Genomic DNA, 23,467 nt, shown 5'->3' with positions numbered 1-23,467 from the left:
TTCTCCTAATGACAGTTAATAGAACTGTTGCCTTAACTGTTTTTCCAACTTCTAATTCGCTGACTCTTACAAAAAGTTGCTTAATGCTTTACAGTTAGTTGCACAGCAGTTTAGAATTAGCATCCTTTCCCAAACATACTTAAACCTTTGAACCTCCCTTGAGATCAGCAGATGCATTCTTGCCTCTATTTCATACATAAGAAAACAGGTGCAGAGAGGGTAAACTTGCCAAGCCTACACAGCTAAGCAGTAGTAGAGCCAACATTCCAACACAGTTCTTTTGCCAACCTGTTAAATATTTGGTGAGAGGCTAGCTGGTTTCTTCCAGCCTGTCTCCTAAATTCCAAAGGACATCCTTCCTACTCCAGGTAATTCAGGTTGAAACATTAAGCTGGAAAACATAAACACAAGTTACAAGAGTTGCTGACACAGTAACTGAGCTGTTATCTCCCCACCCCCCACCCCGCTCACACACACACATTTGCTTTAATTTCCACTATTTCAGGTGGGTAATGGCTATTATCTAAATAGTAACTTCAAATATCAGAGAAAGGGAGGCATATGAAGGTCATGTTGGTCTTCAGTTACTACACTCAGATGAAGCTTAAAAGAACAGGTGGTAATAATGGTCTGTGCATGTATTCTCATGAGTTCCACTCAAAGTGTGGTCTTGTTGCTGGTTCATGGCAAGATAATCATGGAAACAGAAAATAAGGCATTCAGAAATTTTGAAGTACAGAATGGCTACACTTTATAGCCATTTTATGCCTTTTATAATAAAAGGGAAGCTTTTGTATCTTTTTAAAGTTTTTCTGGTAATTCATTTTGCAATGGATGTTTTTTGTTGTTGACACTATTATAGATATCTCCCGTTTCCCCCCTTTTGCTCCCCTCCACCCAGCCCAGCCCCCACCTCAGCCTTCACCACATTGTTGTCTGTGTCCATGGGCTATACATACATGTTCTTTAGCTAATCTCTTCCAGTCCCCCTCACCCTTTCTCTTCTGAGATCTGTCAGTCTGTTCCAGGTATCCATGTCTCTTGTTTTATTTTGTCAGTTTGTTTCTTAGATTTCACATATGAATGAGAGCATATGGTACTTGTCTTTCTTTGGCTGGCTTATTTCACTTAGCATAATACTCTCCAGGTCCATCCATACTATTGCAATGGGAAAAGAGTTCCTTCTTTTTAACAGTCGTATAGTATTCCATGGTATAGATGTACATCGTTTTTAAAAAGCTAGTTCTTTGGTAAAAATTGAGATTCACTGTACTACAGTATGAGCTTCTCATAATCACATAAGCTTCCTCCTGTAAACAGAACTGCACAGAAGATCTTATTAAAATTAGCAAAGGCAACTTTCATGGGCCACCATAATTATGAAGCACTAAAGAGTTTTTAAAAAATAATTGCAGATTCATACCAATTATTTCAATTTCCATGGACAGAAAGATGAAGTACCTTGATGAGAAAGGGGGGAAAAGCAAAAACATGAAGGTGTTATGGTATTTTATGGCTTATGAGCTTGATTTTTCTTTTAAAAGAAAAAAAGTGGACAAATACAAAAAACTTTGAGAAGTAACTTTACAGTAATGTTATAAATTAAAAGGATATCTTTTAAAAATTGAAAGCCTTACCTATATATTATTTAGAATATTATAAAGCCTTACCTATATATTATTTAGAATATTATAAAGAAACCACTACCTATATATTATTTATAGCATGGTACCAAAAGGCCCATAAGCCTAAATCTCTTCTTCAGGGAAGTATCTCGGGCATTATAGGTTTGAAGCACTATTTCCAAGAATGCCAAATGGTATTTGCAAAATGTAATCTGTTAATCCATTAGTACTCTTCTCCTTTGAAAAAGCAGAGAGCTGATAGCATAAGACAGGACAAGACTTTAACTGAAAGAAGCAATCCAAGGGCACTAGGGGAAGGCTGGAGAATCCCAGAGGCAGGGCGTGGCAGGAGCATGCCTGTCCCAGCGAAGTGAGGTCATTCAAATGGGAGACAGTCCCAAAAGGGATCCCAGGAAGCCCTAAAGATACAATCTGCCTTCTTTAGTTGGTGCCAAGAACGTTCTCAAAGTACCTATTGAAGTTAGACTCACACATGCATAAAGAAGGCAACTGGAGGAGGAGGTACTTTAGGAGACAAGAGGACATTTGAATAACTTTGGTAGGGAAGGAAGGAGAGGCTCCTTTGATTGGCATGTACTTTGTTACACTTACCGGGAAAGCGTTCAATGAACTCCTGTGTGAAAGCTGCGTCCTAAGTGTTCAAATATTCTTAAGCCACCTTTCTTTTAACAAATTGTATTCTGAGACAAGTCAATTAAAGACATTTCATTTAGGCTTTTAATGAGTTCAGAAAGTATCTGGAATTTTTAACCGTATGTTTTATTTGATATCAACATCAAAGGAATATTTAAAAAAGCAAATTCAAACCCATAAGTTAGTGACATTTCAAGTTAACTGCATAAAAAAGTATTATTTTACACTTCCCCATATTGTACACCCTATAACTGTACATAAATTTCTGGAAAGCACTTGTCACTTATAAAGTGAAGGTTCCAAAATGCTAAGTAAATGTTTCTAGTTAATATTTTTTTAAAAACAGTCCTTTGGAAGATTGTTCTTCCTTTTACTTAATATTTGATCTGTCAATACTTCAAGTCAAAGTTTCTGGAAACTTCTGGGAAAAAAATCAGAGTAGACAAGGGCTAAGTGCAGACATAAGCAGTTCCATTTTATAAACGAAGTTTCGACCTTCCATTTTATTCCACTGAACTTCTTTGAATGGTCCACGAAGATAATTCCATTTGCTATCTTGTAAAACATCACTTTTTGGAAGGTCTTTACACTGGTTTCGAGGAAACTGAACCATAATCTTGCTCCCACTTTCTGGGCCGTTGCGAACTGTGGAGCATAACCAAGATATCAACACACTATTTTTTCCAGAATAGAAAACAAGGGGAGATCGCCCCACTTCATTCTACCACGATTACAAAAACCTTGTCTATTACCAACTTGAAAGTTTTGCTTAAAAGTGCTTTTCAGTTTCAATATGATAAAAATAATTTACTAACTTATATATAGTAGGCTATATAAATATGAATTACTACTTGTACTATAAAAATGTAGCAAGATAAATTTTGGCTTATGAAAGTCAAATGTCCTATATATTTTGAGATAGTCACCAATTGATTTTTTTCTAAAACTTTAATAATCCAATCATTCAATGAGTTGGTTGATATATACCTAATATATAATGAAACTCAAATGTTCAGAATCAGGACAGGGAGGGATAAAAGAAAGATTATTCTGATTTAAGAAATTGAGGTTTTAATGAGGCTTTATTACTCAGGAAAGAATAGTGTATTTTGCAACTCTTAATAAAAATCTAGCAATACCAAGATTGCAGATTCACAAGCTGCAATCCTCTGGAAACAATTTCCCATTCTTCCCCATTCTTCCACATATTTAGAGCAAGTATTAGAAAAGATTGCTTCAAAACCATAAGCACTCCAAATCAACTTTTCAACTAGATAATATATGTAAGTGCCTATTCAAGTGCCTGCCTCATAGTAGGTGCTTAATAAAACAACTCTTTCTCTTTTATCCATCCCTTTATCATCTTTCAGATCCGATATCATTCTTCCCAAATCTGCAGCTGTACATTTTTTGAAAAAATTTTAAGCGGAACATTTTTAAAAAGCTCTTATCCATTAAAGGTTTTGAACTGCAGGCCTAACAATGTTAATGGCAACTTCAGATCCTCTCCTAGGAAAATGTGTTGCAAGCACAAATTTTTTTATAACGACTAGAAAGAAAAGTAATAATCTGTTGCTCTGAATAACAGCAATGATCAGATAAATGTTCAGCACAGCTACTACATGAACTCACTTAGTGCCACAATAAATTACTCTTAGTACATGGACCTATTAAAGCTAATTTAAGGCCAAACTGCCAAAGGTCTCTTCTCATTCAAAGAAATAAAAGTACCTGAAATAGCATAGTCACCACTCGGGGAGGCCACTGTGATAGCGGAGGCATTGCCAATGCTCTCTATGGGCCCCAGTCCCACATGATTACTGAAGCTCAGCACCTGCCAGCCCATAACCTTGGCTAGCTGCTGAACCGCATGCACCTGATGCTGTGACATCTGCGGATGAAGAAGGATTTGACAATCAGCAAGGGTATTTACTTTGCAGTGACCTGGCATTATGATTATGAACTTCTGGTGGGAACTTTTTCGCTGTCTAGCACAGGAACCCTCTCTCATGTATGAGGAGTCATGTATGACAACGGGGGGGAGGGAGCAGGGCCCTACCTTCCACTGCAGAATAGCCAATACTTGCTTCCCCCATCTACTGGCAGCTTGAGTACAGGCACATGAGCAACTGGAGATTCCTATCTGGATCACTAAATGTGGAGTAACATTCAAGGTAGCAGGGCATGCTGAGTATCTCCCATTCGCCCTTCAAATCCCCTCTCTGCCCTACTCTGCCCTGGAAGCCTGACCTGTACTGTTACAGTAACAGCTTTCTATGTCCTCTGGTTTCAGGTTGGGTTCAGATAATGGGAGCCGGCCGGATGGCAAGGAAGAGAGTACAGTCATGGTATTTATTCTCCCGGAACCTTCCCTGTGAGGTTGTTTAGGCTTGTTGTATCCAGTGAAAAAAGGATGCTGGTCTTCTCAAGGTGGTCTGTCCTACATGGCTGTTCCCTTTAGGGTTCCTATTGCCTGTCCCTCCTTGTCCTTTCTGGCCCTGTTGGCCGGGCCACATGATTACTATTAGCAGCAGATTACCGCATTTTCCCTGATGGTTTGTTCTCCTATGCCCCCACTTTTGCAAATAGATGCTTCATAAATAGACCCTCCTAGGTATGTCATATGTTGCCTGTTAAGATCCTGACTGAGACACAGGGTCAATTTTAGAGTACATTCTGCCACCATTGGAGAAGGAAGCAGTGTCAGGATGGCAACAGTGGCATTGCCCTGGCTGTGGGTCTCACCATCCATTTGCAATCCTTCTTCTCTAGACTTTCCATTGATTCTGGGATCTACCGAGTAGCTTTCCAACACATGTCTGTGTGTTCACGCTTAAGTTGGCCAAAGCCATTTTAGATGTAATCAACCAAGAGCTGCTATACTTCACAAATGCATTTTATTTACTTGTCATCAAAGAAGCAACTCAGTGTAAAATATTACTGCTTTGCGGATGAACAGTGTATTTTTTGGAATTTTATGTGACAACATAGTATCTCATTTTAGCATCTCAAAACCTACCCTTTCTCCTGTAAGTTGATATTTCACTGGATCATCACAACTCCATGACTAAGAAAAATACTCTTACTTTATATTTGTTAAAAGAAAAGTCTAGAAATGTGCCCACTGTCACAGAGAAAGTTCATAGTAGAGGCAGGACTAGAACCAGCACTTTCCAGGCTGCCCCTTAATATGGGGAACTCTTTCACATGGCTTCTGGTTAAAATATTCCATTTACTATTACGGGTAATGATCACTATAGTTTTGACCTGATTTTGCTTTCTCTGGTTTTCTGGGGTTAACACTTCTTCACTATCGTGGGGTCCTGGAATGGCTGTAAGCCTTAGCAAACGTGAGGAAAACAATTTGATAGTTTAGAACTGATCTTTATCTTACATGCAAACTAAGTGGAAAGAAATCTAGAACAGTTTATCAACACTTTCAACTAAATAATAGATTATAAGATATGCTCTAGAAATAAGATAGCAGACAAAATGGTTTTCTTTTTATAATCATTGTACCTTACTTGTTACTCACTTTGTTTTTTAAATGGTTATGAGAGGAAGGGGCTCAAGACCTGTAGTCTGGCCCTGGCTAGTGTGGCTCAGTGGATTGAGCACCAGCCTGCGAACCAAAGGGTTGCCAGTTCGATTCCCAGTCAGGGCACGTGCCTGGGTTGTGTGCCAGGTCCCTGGTGGAGGGTGCACGAGAGACAACCACACATTGATGTTTCTCTCCCTCTCTTTTTCCCTCCCTTCCCCTCTCTAAAAATAAATAAATACAATCTTAAAAAAAAGAAAAGACTTGTAGTTTGCAACTAGTACCTGGGACAGAAGGAAATCCTGCAGCTCCTGCTCCTGATGAGACAGTGTAATTACTCTACCATCTCTGTGTACAACTCGGATCTGCTCAACCCCAATATTCAACTGCAGCTGAATGGACCTGTGTAGACACACAAAATAAAAATCAGAAATGTTCCAAATTACCTCATAAATGCCACAAATATTAAACCTTAATGTGAAAGAAGAACCAGATGCTTTTGATAACCTACACCAGCTCCCACAGGGTAGAGGGTTTTGTCAAAATCAACTAAACATCAGAGTCACACTGGAGTACCAGAGGCCACACTGAACACCAGTCCACCCAGAAGGACCGAGAGGAGCCACAGGTCGCCAGCAGCCAGCATCAGCTGCTCCTCTTTGGTTGTAGCCCTTGCAGCAAGACGGGCAGCTGTCAGCACACTGGCAGCTCGCTTTGCTAAGTAAGATGCGGTCCACACAGTGTACACGGAGCACCTGCCCTGACTCGGAAACTCGCACCCGAAAAGAGCCACACTCTTTTGGAACAACTCCAAAGGCAAGGTTTCCAGGGTCCTCACAAGAGACATGGCCGAGTTTTAGAAGTCACCCCATCCATGGACGCCCCGGGGGCATCCCTTCACCTATTTATAATTCCTCTCAGTCCAGATCCATTTTTATTAATTTGAAATTGTTTTTGCCGTAAGAAGTGTTGCCTAGTAACATAGATGGCATCTTTCCTTATCAGGTCACTAGGGGACTAGACTAGAGAATTAACCAAAGGTCAAATTCTGACACAGAAAGGAAAAAGGTTTTGTTAACCCTTTGCCCTCTCCTGAAATAATCAGCAAGTCAGATTATGGACACTATTACCTTGACTTAGGTCCAACAACAAAACTCATAAAATAGCCAATGAATAATATGCAGATCACGACACCTTTCTCAACCAATGTACAAATTTTTAGCATTATCATACACACAGGAAACCCAAATTTCCCCAAGTCAAATAATCTAAGTGAACAAATGCAGAAAAAAGTAGCGTTATATTTCCACATTTGACAGTGCCTCTGTTTTCTAACTTTATTTTACAGTAAATATTTAGAAATATAATACTTTGGCAATTATCTACATAAAATTGTAATTCTTATTAATTAAAGTTTACCATATTTCTTTCAAAAAACCCCATAAAATTCAAAAGGTTTAAAAGACTTACAAATGTAACCAAAATTTTTAATTTCTTTTTAAAACAAAAAAAGGGAAGAGGAGTTCTCATCACTATTGGTAGCATACTCATGGCAACCACTTTGAAAAGCAATTAAAATCAAAATCTTAAGTGCCTCATCTTTTGACCCAGCAATTACACTTGTAGGACTTTATCCTAGATATACTTGCACTTACAAATTATCTTGCTGGCATCTACCTACAATGTTCATCAACAGAAGGTTGAAAAAGTCTCAGTACATACACTGGAACAAAAGAAAGCTATGAAAAAGGATGAAGTGGCTCTATAATGATAAGAAATATCACCAATATTACACTACCAAGTAAAGAAACATTAATTAATAACGATTGCTATTGGAGTGATGGAAATGTTCTGGAATTAGACAGCGATGATAGTTAGACAACATACTTTAAAACAGTGTATACTCTAATATACTGAGTTTTATGTTGTGCAAATTATATCTCGGTTTTCAAAGAGCACACAATATTGTGTTAAAGTCGCAGGGTGCAGGTAGGATACGATACGTGTGTAAATGCATAGACTTTCCTAGAGGATGCATAAGAAACTGTTCTAAGTGCTTGCTTCTCAGGAGTTCTAAGAATGAGAATTACTTTCAAATTCGCATAAGATGATCCCACCTATAAAAGATGAGAAAAAGAGCATTTTACTACTTCCCTCTACTTCCTCACCCTCTGGATTCTGTCAAGGCTGCATTATCACTTTCTTACAGGTGTTCACAATGGGTCCTGTGTCCATAATCCCACAGCTGTTTGGTCTTAGTTCTAGATGTGAACAATTCAATGCTGATAATTTTCTCTTTTCCTCTCCTTTGTGATCACATTCTCTCAACTTTTTATTATGGAAAATTTAAAAAACAAACAAAAGTAGAGTATAATATAATGAAAGCCAATGACCCCATCACATAACAGTTAAAAATGCACGCCAAACTTGTTTCATTTGTATTTAACACCTATTCTCCCACCCCAGCCCCAAATTTGTTCATTATTTCTTCAGGTTTAAGGCGAGAAAACCATGACCCAACTTCACTCCCCTGTCTTTTCCTAGAAGTTTCGAGACTGATTTCCTTTCCACTGTGTACTCTTTTATCTTCCACATTTGATCTTTTAAATCATGCTCATCTACTATTTTCTTATTTTTAAAAATCAGTACATTGAAACCTTCATGTCAAAAAAAAGCATTATAAATGTATTTCTGTCCCCTACTGCTTAGGGTGGTGCCTTTTTCAAGGAGTGCTCGGCTTGCTGGAGAAATCACTGTGACTAGTTAGCACTCATGAAATTTGGCAATTTTCTGCTCCATGCTTAGATTCATTTGTTACCACGGCCCAAATATGTGAGGCTTACCTAACAGGCTATTTTAGACATTCTTACTTCTCACACTCCTACGCACACTCTACAGTTGATATAATTTACTGGAATATTATGCCACCCTAGCAAATAAAACCCCAAATCTTGATGTAATCACTCAGCAAACATCAATACATAAAAAGTAACTTAACATATTAAGTGAATAACTTAATTTTTGACACTTACTTGCATATTTGTTCATAACCTTGTGACGTGATTAAAACTTTCACGCTAGATTCATAAACATCATTAATATTTGACCAATGAGCCTGTATCTGAGGATCCTCAATGCGACTTGCTAAGCTGTCAATGGTTGCAGCAGTTCTTTTAAAGAAAAGAAGAAAACATGTTTTAAAAGCTACCATTTAAAATAGTAAGATTATAAATCACATCAATTTGATGGAGATTTGAAAACCAGATGCCTACTTTTTAAAAATACCACTATTTACAAAGTAGATTTTCAAGCAAGGTCAGCTGTCGTGAGGCCCTCCTCTGCGCGGCTCAAGTGCTGGCTCTCAGCTGCACCTTCCAGTACACGCTCGTGCACAGGCTGACTTCCTTTAACTCCATTTGTTTTCTCCCACCCATGAAATCATCTCAGAACACAACGAGGAGGATACTTCTAGGATACTAACCTCAGCTCTAAAAAAGAATATCATACTCATAAATAGTAATACTTGATCCCTGGAAATAAATGACTTGGGACACACCCACACAGTAGTGGAAATATTTTCTAAAGAAGCTAAAAAGACATTTTGTGCAACTAAAACCTTATATTCTGGGAAAGGTAAATATAAGAATGAGAACTAAGATCATCGAATGCTAATTATGTACCAAATACTGTAATAACTGCCTTCATGAATTATATAACTTAACTAACAACCCTGTTAAGTAGGTGCTATTATTAGCTCCATTTTTCAGAAGAGAAAAAAGCAGAATAGCAATGTTGAGTCATTTGCCCAAGGTTACAGACCTGTGAGCCAGGGTACAAAAACTGGAATCAGTAATCTTTCCTTTATACCTTACACACACTAACCAACAGCCAATGCCTAGAACCAAAGCATAAAGCATGGAAGTTAACTAAACTCCTAAAGGTCCTCTGCTTCTAGCACTTGATTGGAAAGAGAAGAAGGCAGCAAGGAGCAAATGAGAATGGCCACTAAGGACAAGGGGTTTTCGGCTTGGGATTTGCTCTTTTACTGCTTCTGCTCTGTTGCTGGTTTCTTCCACTTGCATTCTTAACTTTCTCTTCCTTTTCTCTGAATTGTTCCCTTGTCAGTGCTTCAAAAATTCCTACAGTAAGCCAATATCTAATTGAGAGCATTCATCTCAGCATTACGTATAACAACAAACCGGAAATAAAAAATATCTAGCAACTGAGAAATAGTAAAAGAAATCATGAAATATTAACAAAATGGGATATATTAAAATACCTTTGAAGGCAAGGTACAAAATGTTATGATCCCAGATTTGATTTTTTAAAAAAATACGCAAGTCCTGAAACACATACAGGGTGGGCAAATGTAGGTTTACAGTCGTGAGAACACAAAACACAGACTTTATTCTTGTTATTATTTATTATTATTATTTTCCATATAAACTGTAAACCTACTTTTGTCCCATCCTGTAAATTAAAATGTATGACATATTAAGAGACCTTGCTGTGTCTGGTATTATACAGATGGGGTTCATTTATTGGAAGATTATTTCTATACTTAGGGGGAAAAGGGAATATTTTTTAAGCTTTGTTGCTTCCAAGACCATAGCTACTACTGTGAAATGTATAATGATTCTAAAGATAGCTATTTCCATGCCCTTTATTTATTTCAGGGAACATTTAACTTTTTGGCCAATCAGAAATTTGCAGGACTAACAATATAATCTCATTAACAGGTTTTATAATTGAAATATACAAATGTAAAATAATAGTAACCTACCATAGAATATTTTATTGTTTGTAATGAACTTCGGTACACACTATTTAATATGATCCTAAGACTAGGCTCCTATACTCCCAGAGGAGTAGACCGAGGGCCATAGATATTAGTTAACTTGCCCAAAGTTACTTAGCAAGTGGTAGAACCCTGGCTTAAACACATCTGTTACCCCAGATCCCTTACTCTTTTCACTGCATCATGCTGTCTTCTCTAACATGTCTTCCTAATTTATTTACTAAAAATGGAACAACCTAAGTTTCCACTATAAGACTACAAACTAACATGCTAATAAAACCATGATTGTATTAACAGGAATAAACCGATAATCAAAAGTAATAAAATATCATCCCTAGAACAATAGTGTGCCCACACTCAAAATTTGGAACACTGTCTAGACAATTATGAATGGAGTAAAAGTAGACCTTTTCACTAAGTACCAATAACAAACTAGAAGAGCACCCTTCAGCATTTGAAAATGATGTATCTAGGTCCAACCGTGCCAAGTTCGTTGGTATAGAAGAAAAGAAAATGAGCTTTGGATTTGCATAGAGCTGGGCATAAATCCTGACTTTGCTACTTTTTTAGCTGTGTAACCTTGAGCAAGTCACACAATTTCTCTAAGCCTCAATTTCCTTATTAAAAAAAAAAATAATGGGTTAACACTATCTACCTCAGAGTGTAAGAATTAAACAAAGCCAGAATGTGGAAAAGTGCTTTCTCAAGTCCTAAGATGTGCAACAACCAAAAAATAAAAAGACCTTCAAAAAAATATTTAAATCAGTTCAGGAATAAGTATCTCATAGATACTGAAGAGTGTATGATGTTCAAAGGCACAATCCTAGTCAGTTGTCTTTAAAAATACTATTGCCATGTTAGAAATAATGTATTAAGTTACACAGCCCATGGACCTGAGTCTTCCCCAAACTTGACGGGACAATTTACGATTATAAACTCTTACACTGCAGCCACCTTCCTTTCCCTGGCAAAAAAGGTTAAAGCATGCCCAAATAACACATGTGAGGTAACTAATAAAGGGAACAAAAGCGGCAGTTTCAAAAAAACACACACACAAACCTCTGTAACTTTGTTCATCCTTACCTACTCCTCAGAAAAATATGCTTTGCTTGTTTAATTATTTTTTCCAGAAGTCCTTCACTGGACTGTAATGAATTAATTTCATTTTTATCAAAAGCTTGAGGACCAGAAAGTCTCATTCTCTTGTGGCCAAAAGGTGCACTTGCTGGATGAGGCATCGTGATGGAACTCAAGGTCTGTTTATGAAACTGGACCAAGAACAGTTGTTGTAAACAACGAACACCAACATATTAAATACTACACACACAATGAACAGCTCACATTTTGGAAACATGAAAGCAATGGATCTGCACCACATATAGAGGCAGTTTTCGTACACAGATAAATGCTAAAACCTAGCAGGCCATGAAATTATGTGAATTTGTAAAGAGAATTGCCCCTCTCAAACTGTCATTTTTTTAAAAGATTTTATTTATTTATTTTTAGAGAGGTCAGGGAGGGAGAAAGAAACGGAGAGAAATGTCAATGTGTCTCTAACGTGTCCCCAATCAGGGACCTGGCCCACAACCTAGGCATGTGCCCTGCCTGCGAATCAAACTGGGGACCTTCTGATTTGTGGGACGATGTCCAACCCACTGAGCCTGACATTTTTATTTTAGAAGTTTTAAAGTACAAAACCAAATATTCTTCAATAAGTCTCAATGATAGGATACATGCAATCAATAGTTATTCCACTATTCCCTAGACCAGAGGTTCCCAAACCTAGCTGCCTAACAGAACTCCTTGAGGACTTTGAAAAGATACTGATTCTTACACCATTGCAAACAACCGAACCAGATTTGGGGAGGAGGCAGGGAAGGCTGGAGTATGTACTTCTTAGTGGGTTATTTTGAAATTATCCTAAACTATGAACCAGCACTCTGGAAACACAGTTGTAGATGACCTGTAAATAGATTATGTCCCAAAATTCAGAACTATCCTGTTTACAGGCTCTGGCAAGACATTTTCCTTGATCGCCCAATCAGAACCACTCTTCCCTGTGCACCTTTTAGCATGAATTTCTTATACCTCTTTATAAAACTCGTGGTTTTTTTCTACCACTAGAAACTAAGCTAGGGAACAGAGACTGTATTCTGATCATCTCTGTATTCCCCAAGCACACAGCAAACATCTTGCATATCACTTACAGTGAAACTCATTGTTATGAGAAGAATGAGGAATCGGCAGAGGGGGGAGCTTGCGCACATTCACAGTACAACTGGATGTGCTTACCACAGTTCAAACAAGAATATTTATTTCATTACCTCTCTAATCAGCAGATGCAAATTATGCTCTAGGACATAAAGGTGATCCTCTGGACTTTGCTTCTCAGTAGCAGATCTTTGAGATTTCTTATCATTTGAGGAATGGCACAAAGAAATAGATAATTGTAAGCCTATTTATAAAAAGAAGATATAAATAATAGATATGAATAACTTCAAGTATGAAAAAGCACAACTGTCTTTATAAAGTATATTCACAGCCCATTCTCAAAAGATGCATTCTAAACCTGAAGACAAGACTTCATGATTAACATTTCTACATCTAAACAAGTGACTATTCATAAATGCAATAAACTATCATGTATTTTAACAATTCAATTTCTGTCAACTTACTGACCTTGAGTTGTGGCTAAAGACAGGTGAACAAAAGCTATATATTAATTAACTTGTTTCATCTTTCCTTTAAATTAAAAAAAAAAAAAAAAAAAAAAACCTTAAAAAAAATAACCTGAGTTGGTATCTGGTTTTAGGTCTCACAAACTAAGAGATAGATACTTTTCTCTACTCCCATGAGGACCAAGATGAAAATTTTCATTCCTAAAACTCATTCCCTTGACAAGATCTAAGAACATAACTGCTCAGAATTTATGTAAAAAACAAGTACACAGCTAACTACAAATTGATATCCGGGGGACATCCAGCTGCTTCTTAAAAATATTAGAATCTAATTTCCAAAAATTTACAAGTATGAGTGCTTAATAAATTAAGCATTTTCTAATAGACAATTCATTTAGACAAGGCAGGAATCCTTGAAAAATCTTCCACAAACGGTGTTAGCATAGACACCTCAGAGCAAATGTTGTTCAAAAATGGCCTTGCTAGTGCAAATTTGAACACATACTGTTTAAAATCTGGAGTTCCACTATGTAGGACACAGACTTAGCAATGCAGTTTGTGCTGCATGCTTTCCCAGCTGCCGTTACAGGTAGCTCACTGCCTCTCAGCTCCTACTATTCCTTTGACAGACCCAACTAGCTATGCCTTTGTCCTGTGCCACAAACCACAAAGTCCCATTTATAAATCTCAAAAGGGCTGGCTGCTCTTACTTGGAAAGGGTTGAGAGATAATCTGGTTTTTCACCACAATGTGAGGGATCTGTGATTTAATTTGAACAGCTTCCCGAGAGAGCTGTGCAAAAATTTCTTTACATAAGAGCACATTTTGTGCTGCTTCTAATTTCGTCTGCCAATGTGGGGAACCTGAAACACAGAAGATACATATATAAATTACCTAAGTATATTATGCATTAACTAGCTTAAATGGTGATCTGAATATACACAAGTTCAAAAAACATTTTACATAGCATATCCTTTCCAAAATATGAAAATTATTACCTCTTTTACACAAAGAAAACTGGTAAATAAGTTCAATTTTTTAAAAAGGATTGCATAACTATTCTAATGGTTAATTAACAAATTATATATAGCACATTTCTAATTGCTCTTACTCCAAAATACTTATGTTTTTCTATCTATATTTATCTTTAGTTTATTTGTACATGTAAGCTCAGTTAAGACTAAAAGTTAGAGGACAGAACATAACTATACCTGGTTTGGATTTGGGCAAAGGTCGTTTGAAGAGGTTAACTGTGCCAAGATCACCTATGTCTGGAGCCTGTTTTTGAATGGAAACCTATGTGATAATAAATACACACACACAGATGTTAGCAAATTAGCTTCCGGGCTATTAATAAGAAATTACTTGAAAAATATTCTAGTACTGGCTGGTGTGGCTCAGTAGATTGAATGCCGACCAACAAACTGAAAGGTTGCTGGTTTGATCCCAGTCAGGGCACATGGCTGGGTTGAGGGTGTGAGAGAGGCAACCAATGAATGTCGCTCTTGCACACTGATGTTTCTCTCCTTTTCCTCTCCCTCCCTTCCCCTCTCTCGAAAAGTAAATAAATAAAATCTTTAAACAAAAAAAGGAAGAAAAATATTCCAGCAAATACCTTGATGTATGCAGACCCCTCTAAATCACTAGGAATCTGAACATCAAGGGGACAGTAATCTTCAGGAATCTTCTTATCCAGATCAATATCTGTATTCTTTATTACTTCAAATGTGCCATGATGGGGAAAGAGAGATCCTAGTAGGGTATTAAAAATAGGAAAATAAAAAGCAGTTTACACATTTAACATACATTATTAAGTATATAACAACATTGCACATCCACATCACTGAATCATAAATTAGGGTCCCACCAAAACATGTGTTTCAGGGGAAAGGAAGGGGTGGTGAGCAAAGGGAAGAAAGGAAGCAGGAGAAAAGAGTTTTTTATTTACTTTAAAAAACAACACTTCTTAGTCTAATGCTATCACTATAAGATGAACCTCATGGACCATCTAAATTGTTTTATTCCAATGGAGTTTTGATAAAATGCACTTGTATAAAATACTTCCTCAGATTTAAATCTTGGAGATTTAAGTACTTCTGAAGCACAGCCTCTACAATAAGGTTGCAGCTGAAGTGTTCTGAATCTAGCAAGAGAAGGACTAAAGGATAGTGCATACACTTTCTCCAAGCAGTTCCTAGATTGTCATATATCTTTTTGTTCAGTGCAAAAATTTTGGTAAGTTGTTTTGGCTGCTGAATTATGTGAGGAGTGGATGGTTAAAAGTAATTGCTGTTTTTTAACAGGGGAAGATGGTCAAGATCTTCTTGTAATTAGAAACAAATATGATCAAATCCTTTTATAATCATGGGTGACTGTTCCACAGAGAGAAATTAGGTAAAGTACTTGCACGGAATTATTTGTTGGAAAGAACTTAAAATGTCTAGAGCCAGAAAGTACAGCTTCTACAGACAGCCTAACAAAATGTAAAAATGTCTTGGTCATCTTGAATTCAACTCTGTAAAAGGATTTTTGCCTTTAGAATTCGAAATTTTCCAATTCACATCAATGCTGAGGCACATGTCCCCCACTGTTTGACTTAACCACCTCAATCTACCTTCCTTTAATTTTAGAATAATGATGACTTGCTTTGGCAAATGAATCCTTTAGAAATATTCATCTACTATTATTATCTCAACAATCACAGCCAGGGCTCCTTGCTTTACCCTTGGCATTCAAAGCCTCTACCTCATTAAGCTGTGAATCTTATAAACTTTTATTGTATAGTCCCTCTGAATAGACTACACCAGCTTAAAGACATTACCATAAATACCTCAAGAAACCTGCTTTTATAGCTCAACAACAAAGAAATGTGTACCAAAAGATGTGAATTAAAGATCACCAAACTTTGGTATATTCCAACAAAGTATTCAATATATTCATTGCAGCCTGAGTTAACAGGAAAAATGTAGAAAGTAGACAAAGTGTTTTCACCACCCTCTCCCTTCAACCAGGATGTGAAAAACAGTTTAGCACACTGAAGGAAGAAAAAAAGAATAAGAAATAATAGGAATGCTTCTTTTCTCCATTTATGCCCAGGTTTTAAGGGTTACCGATAAGCCTCTAACTGCAGAGTCCAGTCCCACCGCCTTTCTGACAAAAATGTCAATCACGGTTCAGCGTGTGTTAGCACATAAACCCTACCTCTGAACTTTAAGTGTATCGCAAAGGTTTTCAAAATGAATATAAACTACTTATATATATTTATATAAGACAATAAGAGTAATTTGAGCTTCTTCAGGTTTATGTGTACAGATTAAAACTTCAAAAAACAAACCAAAGAAAAGGACAAAGAAAAAAAGTTAAAACTTCAAGATGTAACTGAGAAACAATATATTATAGAATATGTAACATTACAATCAACTCTGTATAGTTTTTTTGACAAACTATAGTTTAAAAGCAGTTTTTAACAATAACCTATACCTGCACTTCTGTAGCTGAGATCTCCAAGAATTTTGTCTCCAACTTTTCTAAGTTTCCAGTGTTGCCTTAATCTCAAAAGCTCAGAGTTGAAGTCTCTTTGCAGCTTATTTTCTTGATTTTCCGTAACTGACTTAGTCAGTCTTTCTGCCCCCTTCAAGAGGATCTGTGCTGCTCCGGCAAGTGACTTCTTTTTAGATATCAACTGCAACGTCTGAGGATTCTATCAAAAACAAGCCAACAGTGTAGTTCTGTATTTTAAATGACTGAAAAATTACACATTTTTTCAGTAACAGCATACCTACCCAAGAGGAGATTTTGAAATTAAAGAGGGGAAAGTACACAAAATAGGGTAATTTTTTTTTTTTAAATAACCTGAACCTAGTTCTTTGGTCAACTCAGATAAAGACTTCCATTAAGCCAAAACACCACAGTGGACGGCCAGTCAGAGATGACCACTGCATCACCTCCGCCCAGCCCGGGTTAGGTCCCCTCCCCTCTGGGTACTACCATTCCTCTCCTCCCTGTGGACACCTCCCCCTCCCCACCCACACGTACACTCTTTTGTGGCCCTCATTAAATTCTGATTAAGGTGTATAATCTCTACTTGAAGGTAACCTATATGATGCCAGAAATCACTATATTCCAGACCCTAGAACAATGCCTGGCTCATATCTGATTTAATGAATAAATGAATGACTTCACTGAGTATAGCTGTAAAATTATCTTATATTGCAACAAGCCACCTCAGAGACTTTCAAATTAGCACTGAAACCATGCCACGTTAATATTAAATGTACTTCAGTGAATGCTAATTTTTGGAAAACTAATGAGAAATCAAAATCTATGTGTTGTATATACATACAGAAATATCCACAGTCACCACCAATTTGTATATCACATTCATTGGAAATAATTCCAAATAGGTTTTCTGACTATGTAAGGGTCAAAGTCATGAAGTTTCATAACAATGTCACAATAATCTTTTGATCATGTTAGGGAACCTAATTCTGTTCTTGAAGAGCTCAAGAAACTCCTGGAGGCTCCGTTGTGGGAAAAGCTCAGAGGTGGAAAAGGCAGTGGGCTATGAGTGAGGTGCTGGAGGTCTCAGCTGGGCTCTCTAACCACTGCCTTTACTGCAGTCTGAGCACATCCCTGATCTCTCTTGGCCTTAGTTTTCTCTCTGTAAAATGAAGGAAGCAGACTTAATGATCTCTACCAGAAGAGGTCTATCAGAGCAATGTTTCTGAGACTATTACCACATGAGTAATTATATTCACTTAATTTTATTTATAAATGGGCTCTTACAACCATTACTTCCTTTCCATGCCACTAACTTGGTTATGGTCTGATGCTTGTTTTCCTTAATAACCTTCTCAGCTGGCCTCTGTGATTTCAGACTCTTCATTCACCAATTCACCACCCTTTTGCCACCTCCCTTTCATCTACTAATGTTCAAAACTTGAATATACTCTTCATCATATCTCAGTAAATTTACCTTGCTTTCAATATCCTCCACAATTCCAGCTTTCTAATTTTTCTAACCAGGCCCTAAAAAGGAGGGGAGGGGATTAGAGGGGAAAACTGATACTTAGAGAAAATAACGCATTCAAGGTTACAGGGCTAGTGAGGGCAGAGGCAGGATTTGAACCCAGGTCTATTTGACTCCAAAGACATTTTATCATCACATTTTTGTTATATTATAGACCAAGGATGAAGGTTATAAGAATCTGTTAAGATTTGGAAAACTTAAAAAGTATTACTGTAAGTTTCATTAATAACATACAAAATATTGTATGAAACGTACCTCTTCTGAGGGTCACAGGTATATTAATGAAATAACAGATAAAGAGGATACAGTTTTATGCTTTTGTTTTGAACCAGTTAGCCTTTAAATCTTCAGCCTGACTTAATTTTACATGAAAGGAAAAGGGAACAATAAGCACAAAGTCTAAAAAATGCTCCTGGGACTTAACAAAATGGTACCATTAATCACTAAAAGCCCACATACCTGTTTTGGAGGAAGTCCATCCTGAGAAACAGGATCAAGGGTCATAAATTTCTTATCCCTAACAATACTGAGAACATCATAGAGAACACACATCTCTGTCAGGGCACTTCTCAAATTGTTCCTCACTGAGTCCCAAGGCCAAAGAGAAGGTTGAAATTTTACCAACCCTAAACAACAGAGAGAGAGAAAAAAAGACACAAATATTAGTTAAAATGGATAGAAGACAGCTCAATCAGAGGTTTTAAAGTACTAAAAGAATTATACATTTTATTTCAAAATTGTATCCTCTTTATCCCTATGCCCTCCACCCTTTTCTGAATCTTAATGTTAACATTTAGGTTAGCATTCCTCCAATGGTAAAACAAATACGATACCTAATTTCCATTGGTCAAATCTAACATTACAACACAATAGGTAGGCATTCAAATATCTTTTTAAATTTATGTAGACCTTTTTAATAACTTTTTTTCTTCCAGCTTTTAAAATGTGAATAAGTAGCCCTGGCTGGTGTGGCTCAGTGGATTGAGCACCCAACTGTGAACCAAAGGGTTAGATTACCAGTGTAAGGCACATGCCTGGGTTGCATGCCAGGTCCCCAGTAGGTGGCGCGCTAAATGCAACCACACATTGATGTTTTCCCCTCTCCCTTCCCCTCTCTAAAAATAAATACTTTTAAAAATATAAATAAAATCTTTAAAAAAAAATGTGAATAAGTAATCATAGACAACTTTCAAAATATAGAAAGGTACAAAAATAAAAATGACCTATAATGGTAGCATTCAGATGTTAAACACTATTAACACATCTTCCAATTTCTTAATCTTTTAAAAAAATTTTTTTTAAAAATTCAATTCCATGAACATATGCTTCCTGTATAGGGTTGAAACAATAGAGGGTTACAGTGTAAAAGGTGAAGTGTTCCCCCCACAACTCCCCTAAAAATCTCTCCTATCCTGAAAGGTAATCACTATTAACAGTTACGGTGTAGCTGGTCTACATATTTTTTTACACATTTACATACATATACTCCCATATTTCTATTACTTGATTTTCTATTTTATTCTATTCTCTTCTATTCTAGTTTTTAGACATATTCTATATAGCTTAGGGGAGGCATCTCTTTCCCTGGCACAGAGGCCAGAAATAAATTTCTTTTTGGCTACTCTTTTTTTCTTTTTAAAAGATTTTATTTATTTATTTTTTAAAAAGACAGGGCGGGAGGGAGAAAAAGAGGGAGAGAAACATTGATATGAGACAGAAACATTGATTCGTTAGAGGGACTGAACCCACACTCGCAACCCAGGCATGTGCTCTGACTGGGGGTCGAACCAGCAACCTTTTGCTCTGTGGTACTAAGCCCAACCTACTGAGCCGCACTGGTCAGGGCACCACTTTATATGTTTTTAAGATACTTCCACATCAGCACAGATAGATCTACTTCGTTCTTTTAACACAGTATGATATTCTTAAGTATGGTTATACAGTAAGTTTAACCATTCCTATTTATTGGACAAGTAAATTGTTTCCAACAATGCTAGTAGCAGTAAACATCTGGAATACACATTTGTGTACATGTATAACATTTTCTGTAGGTTAAATTTTTGCCATAGTATTATCGAGTCAAAAGAGATGCACATTTAACCCCTGGTGTAGCTCAGTGGGTTGGGCATTGTCCCCAGGACCGAAAGGTTCAATTGCTGCTTGGGACACAAGCCTGGGTTGCCAGCCAGCTTCCCGGTTTGGGGTGTGGGAGAAGCAACCCATAGATGCTTCTCTCCCCCTCCCTTCCCCTCTCTCTAAAAATACATAAGTAAAATCTTTAAAAAAAAAAAGAGAGATGCACATGTAAACATTTTGACACATGCTGAATTGCCAAATTATCTCCCAGAAAGGCTGGATATTAACAATCTTTTAAATTTCTGCTAATCTTATGCATGAAAATAGTATCTTAATGATGTTTAGTTTGCCTCTCCCTACTAGTGAGATCTGAAGACTTTTCTCTGTGAGTTGATTGTTTATATTTTTGGCCTATTTTTCCAGGAAGTTGTCTTTGTCTTTGCAGGATGAATATGAGGGATATCAACCACTTGTGTGTCATATATGTTGCAAATATTTTTCCCAGCCTGTCACTTATCTTTTTAGTTTGTTTATAGCCTCTTTCTCCATTATTATTTTAAAATTTTATGTAATTAATATATCTATCTTTTCCTTTACAACTTGTATTTCCTATCTTGCTTAAGGTTTCTCCTACTCCCAAAGTTATATGATTGTAACTTCCTTCAAATATTTTGTTTTATTCTTTTCATTTGCATTTCAATCCTTGTGGAAATAATTTTTGTGTAAGGTATGAGGTGGTACCTTCGATTTCCAAGTAGACTCCCAATTGTGTTAAGATCACTGGCTTGAAATTCCATCCTAAAATTTCCATTTATACAGTGTCTGTTGCCCTAACTAAATCAAGAGTTGTGAATATTGTTTACCCTTGACAATAGTAAGAACCCCAAAACCACTCCAACTTTTTCTACAATTCTCTATCCAGCCTCCCTCCTTCTGGTTTTGCTTTCCATTTACTACCTAGCATCCGGAGTAATTTTTTTTAAACATCTGTCTTCTTAAAATTCTTCAAAAGCTTTCAATTTGTCCTTATAATTAACGCCAAATGCTTATACCGACCTACTGGCTCTACACGATTTGGCCCCTCCCTACCTCTTAAACCGTATCTCATACTCCAATCAATAGACTTTTTCTTTCAGTAGGTGTTACTATCAACATTCACATTGCACAGGGAAACAAAGTAACTCGCTCAAGCTCACACAGCTAAAAAGTGGCAGAGCCGAGACGTGAACTATAGAGCCCTTAACCAGTGTGCCAAGTGACAAAAGCTCTATTAAAAACATATTTAAACACTTCACCAGTAACAGTGTCTCAAACCCTCCAGCTCAAGAAAACCTGCAGAAAGATACGAATATTGAGTCAAGCACTGCCCTAAGTTGTCCAGCTATTTGAGAGAGAGAACATAATTACTCCTCTGCGGGGGTGTGACTTTCATACAGACGTGGTACTTTCAAAAAAGACACAGAGCATCTCACCTCGCACAGCAGACGTAGACTGACATTTCTCGGGAAGGTACCGGGACTCCCGGACCCGCCCGGGAGACTCGAGCAGCAGACACGGGCCTTACCTTCCTCGTCGTCCTGGTCCGCGCTGGACCCAGCGCCCGCCCAGTCCTGCGCATCGCCCTCGGCCCCCGCTGCCTCCTCCTCCTCGGAGCCCGAACCCTGGCTGAAGTCGATGCGCTGGGCCAGACGCGCCAGGTTCTGGGACATGGAAAGAGGCTGCAGGTACGTCTCAGTGCCATCTAGGCCCACCTCCTGGACCTGCTTCTCGCAGGCCGACTCGATGCTGATCCGCACGGCGCGCACCCCAGACATTCCGGCGGCGCGAGCAAGCGAGGGAAACACCCCCGCAGGCGAAAAACCGAGATAGGAAGCAGAAGCGCCTCCGCGAGGAGCCGGAAACCTGGGAACCGCGATGCCTCTGCGGGCCTTGAGCAAAGCATACGCAGACCCTAGGCCGGAAACAAAGCTGCAGGCCCAACAATTTTCCCAGAATGCACTGCCGGACCCCCTCCGCTCCAGGTCTCCGGGAACGAAATTGACAGAGCGCCGGCGCTCGGGCCTTCCGGACTAGAACTTCCGGTGAATCCAGGAGCAGCGTCGGGAAAAACATCTGGCTGTTGGAGGCATAGAGTGCAGCGGGAGGTGTGTGCGTGGGGGCGGGGAGGGGGAAGACCCTTCTGGGGCCGGGGAAGATCCCTCGGGGCTGGGGGTATCCCCAAGCCGGAAGTGTAGAGAAGCTGGTCCCCGGAGTCCACCTGCCTTTTAAGTGTTACTTGTTTTAAAGTCGTGGAGGAAGGGAAGCTGAAGAAGGCCTAAAAGAGGTAGGAAAAAAGGAATGAATGGGTCTCTGGATCTTAGCAATAAGAGCCCCTCTGGGAATGCTGAGCTTTGACGGGTTACACCTAGAGTAGCAACAACATGTCTGAAGAGTTATAAAATAGGTCGCAGTTTGAGGAAAACAATTAATTGTGCTTATTACTAGTTAAAATTATACTTCGAAATTAGTTTATTCTCTTTCCCGTTAGTTGTAAATTCTATGATGGCGACTCTCTCCAGCAAGCTTACAAGACACTGGCATGTAATATGCGTTTAATACATATTTATTTTATGCCTGGGTAACTGAGAATAAGTAATATATAAAAGATTAAGAAGCAGTGGCCCTGGCAAGGCAGTTGGTTCCAGCATCGTGCTGGGTAAGACAGGATTGTGGGTTGATCCCATAGGGCACATGCGGGAGTCAACCAATGAATAGCAAGAATGGCTGAAACAACAAATTGATCTCTCTCTCTCCCTTTCCCCTCCTTCCCCCGTCCATCTCTTCCCTCTCTCCCCTCCCACCCCTTCTCCCTTGCCCTCCTTCCTCTGCGTCTCTCTAAATCAATTAAGGAAAAAAGAAAAAAAGGTATAGCACTGGTATAACTTCAGTCTCTGAGTCCCCCAAAAAGTATTTCATTAGTAATAGTTCCACCAGGGAAGATGAATTATTTTCTATTACAAAACTCTACTTAATATAAGGAATTATGTTTACAACTTAGGAATCTTTCCAAGTTTTGTTCTAACCATGATA

The 23,467-nt window shown here is 38.1% G+C and overlaps 1 protein-coding gene across 2 annotated transcripts; it reads right to left on the bottom strand.

Moving 5' to 3' along the window:
- Positions 1–2,357: 2,357 nt before the first annotated feature.
- Positions 2,358–22,387, bottom strand: MED17 (mediator complex subunit 17). 2 transcript variants are annotated; one of them, XM_054577709.1, is made up of 12 exons: positions 21,963–22,387; positions 18,782–18,948; positions 16,774–16,993; positions 14,909–15,045; positions 14,505–14,589; positions 14,004–14,156; positions 12,940–13,070; positions 11,699–11,883; positions 8,850–8,987; positions 6,102–6,219; positions 4,011–4,170; positions 2,358–2,924 (listed from the first exon to the last, which is right to left on the bottom strand). In XM_054577709.1, the coding sequence occupies exons 1-12, from the start codon at positions 22,210–22,212 to the stop codon at positions 2,713–2,715; spliced, it is 1,956 nt and encodes a 651-aa protein (XP_054433684.1). In that variant the 5' UTR covers positions 22,213–22,387; the 3' UTR covers positions 2,358–2,712. The 2 variants fall into 2 exon arrangements, with proteins under 2 accessions (XP_054433684.1, XP_054433685.1); XM_054577710.1 differs by lacking the exon at positions 4,011–4,170.
- Positions 22,388–23,467: the final 1,080 nt, after the last annotated feature.

This window comes from Pteronotus mesoamericanus, unplaced genomic scaffold (genome assembly GCF_021234165.1).
Source record: "Pteronotus mesoamericanus isolate MK-2021 breed Mesoamerican mustached bat unplaced genomic scaffold, CSHL_Meso_final contig_457, whole genome shotgun sequence".
NCBI lineage: Eukaryota > Metazoa > Chordata > Mammalia > Chiroptera > Mormoopidae > Pteronotus > Pteronotus mesoamericanus.
The sequence above is the reverse complement of the archived record's forward strand: the minus strand, read 5'-3'. Positions and strand labels throughout refer to the sequence as shown.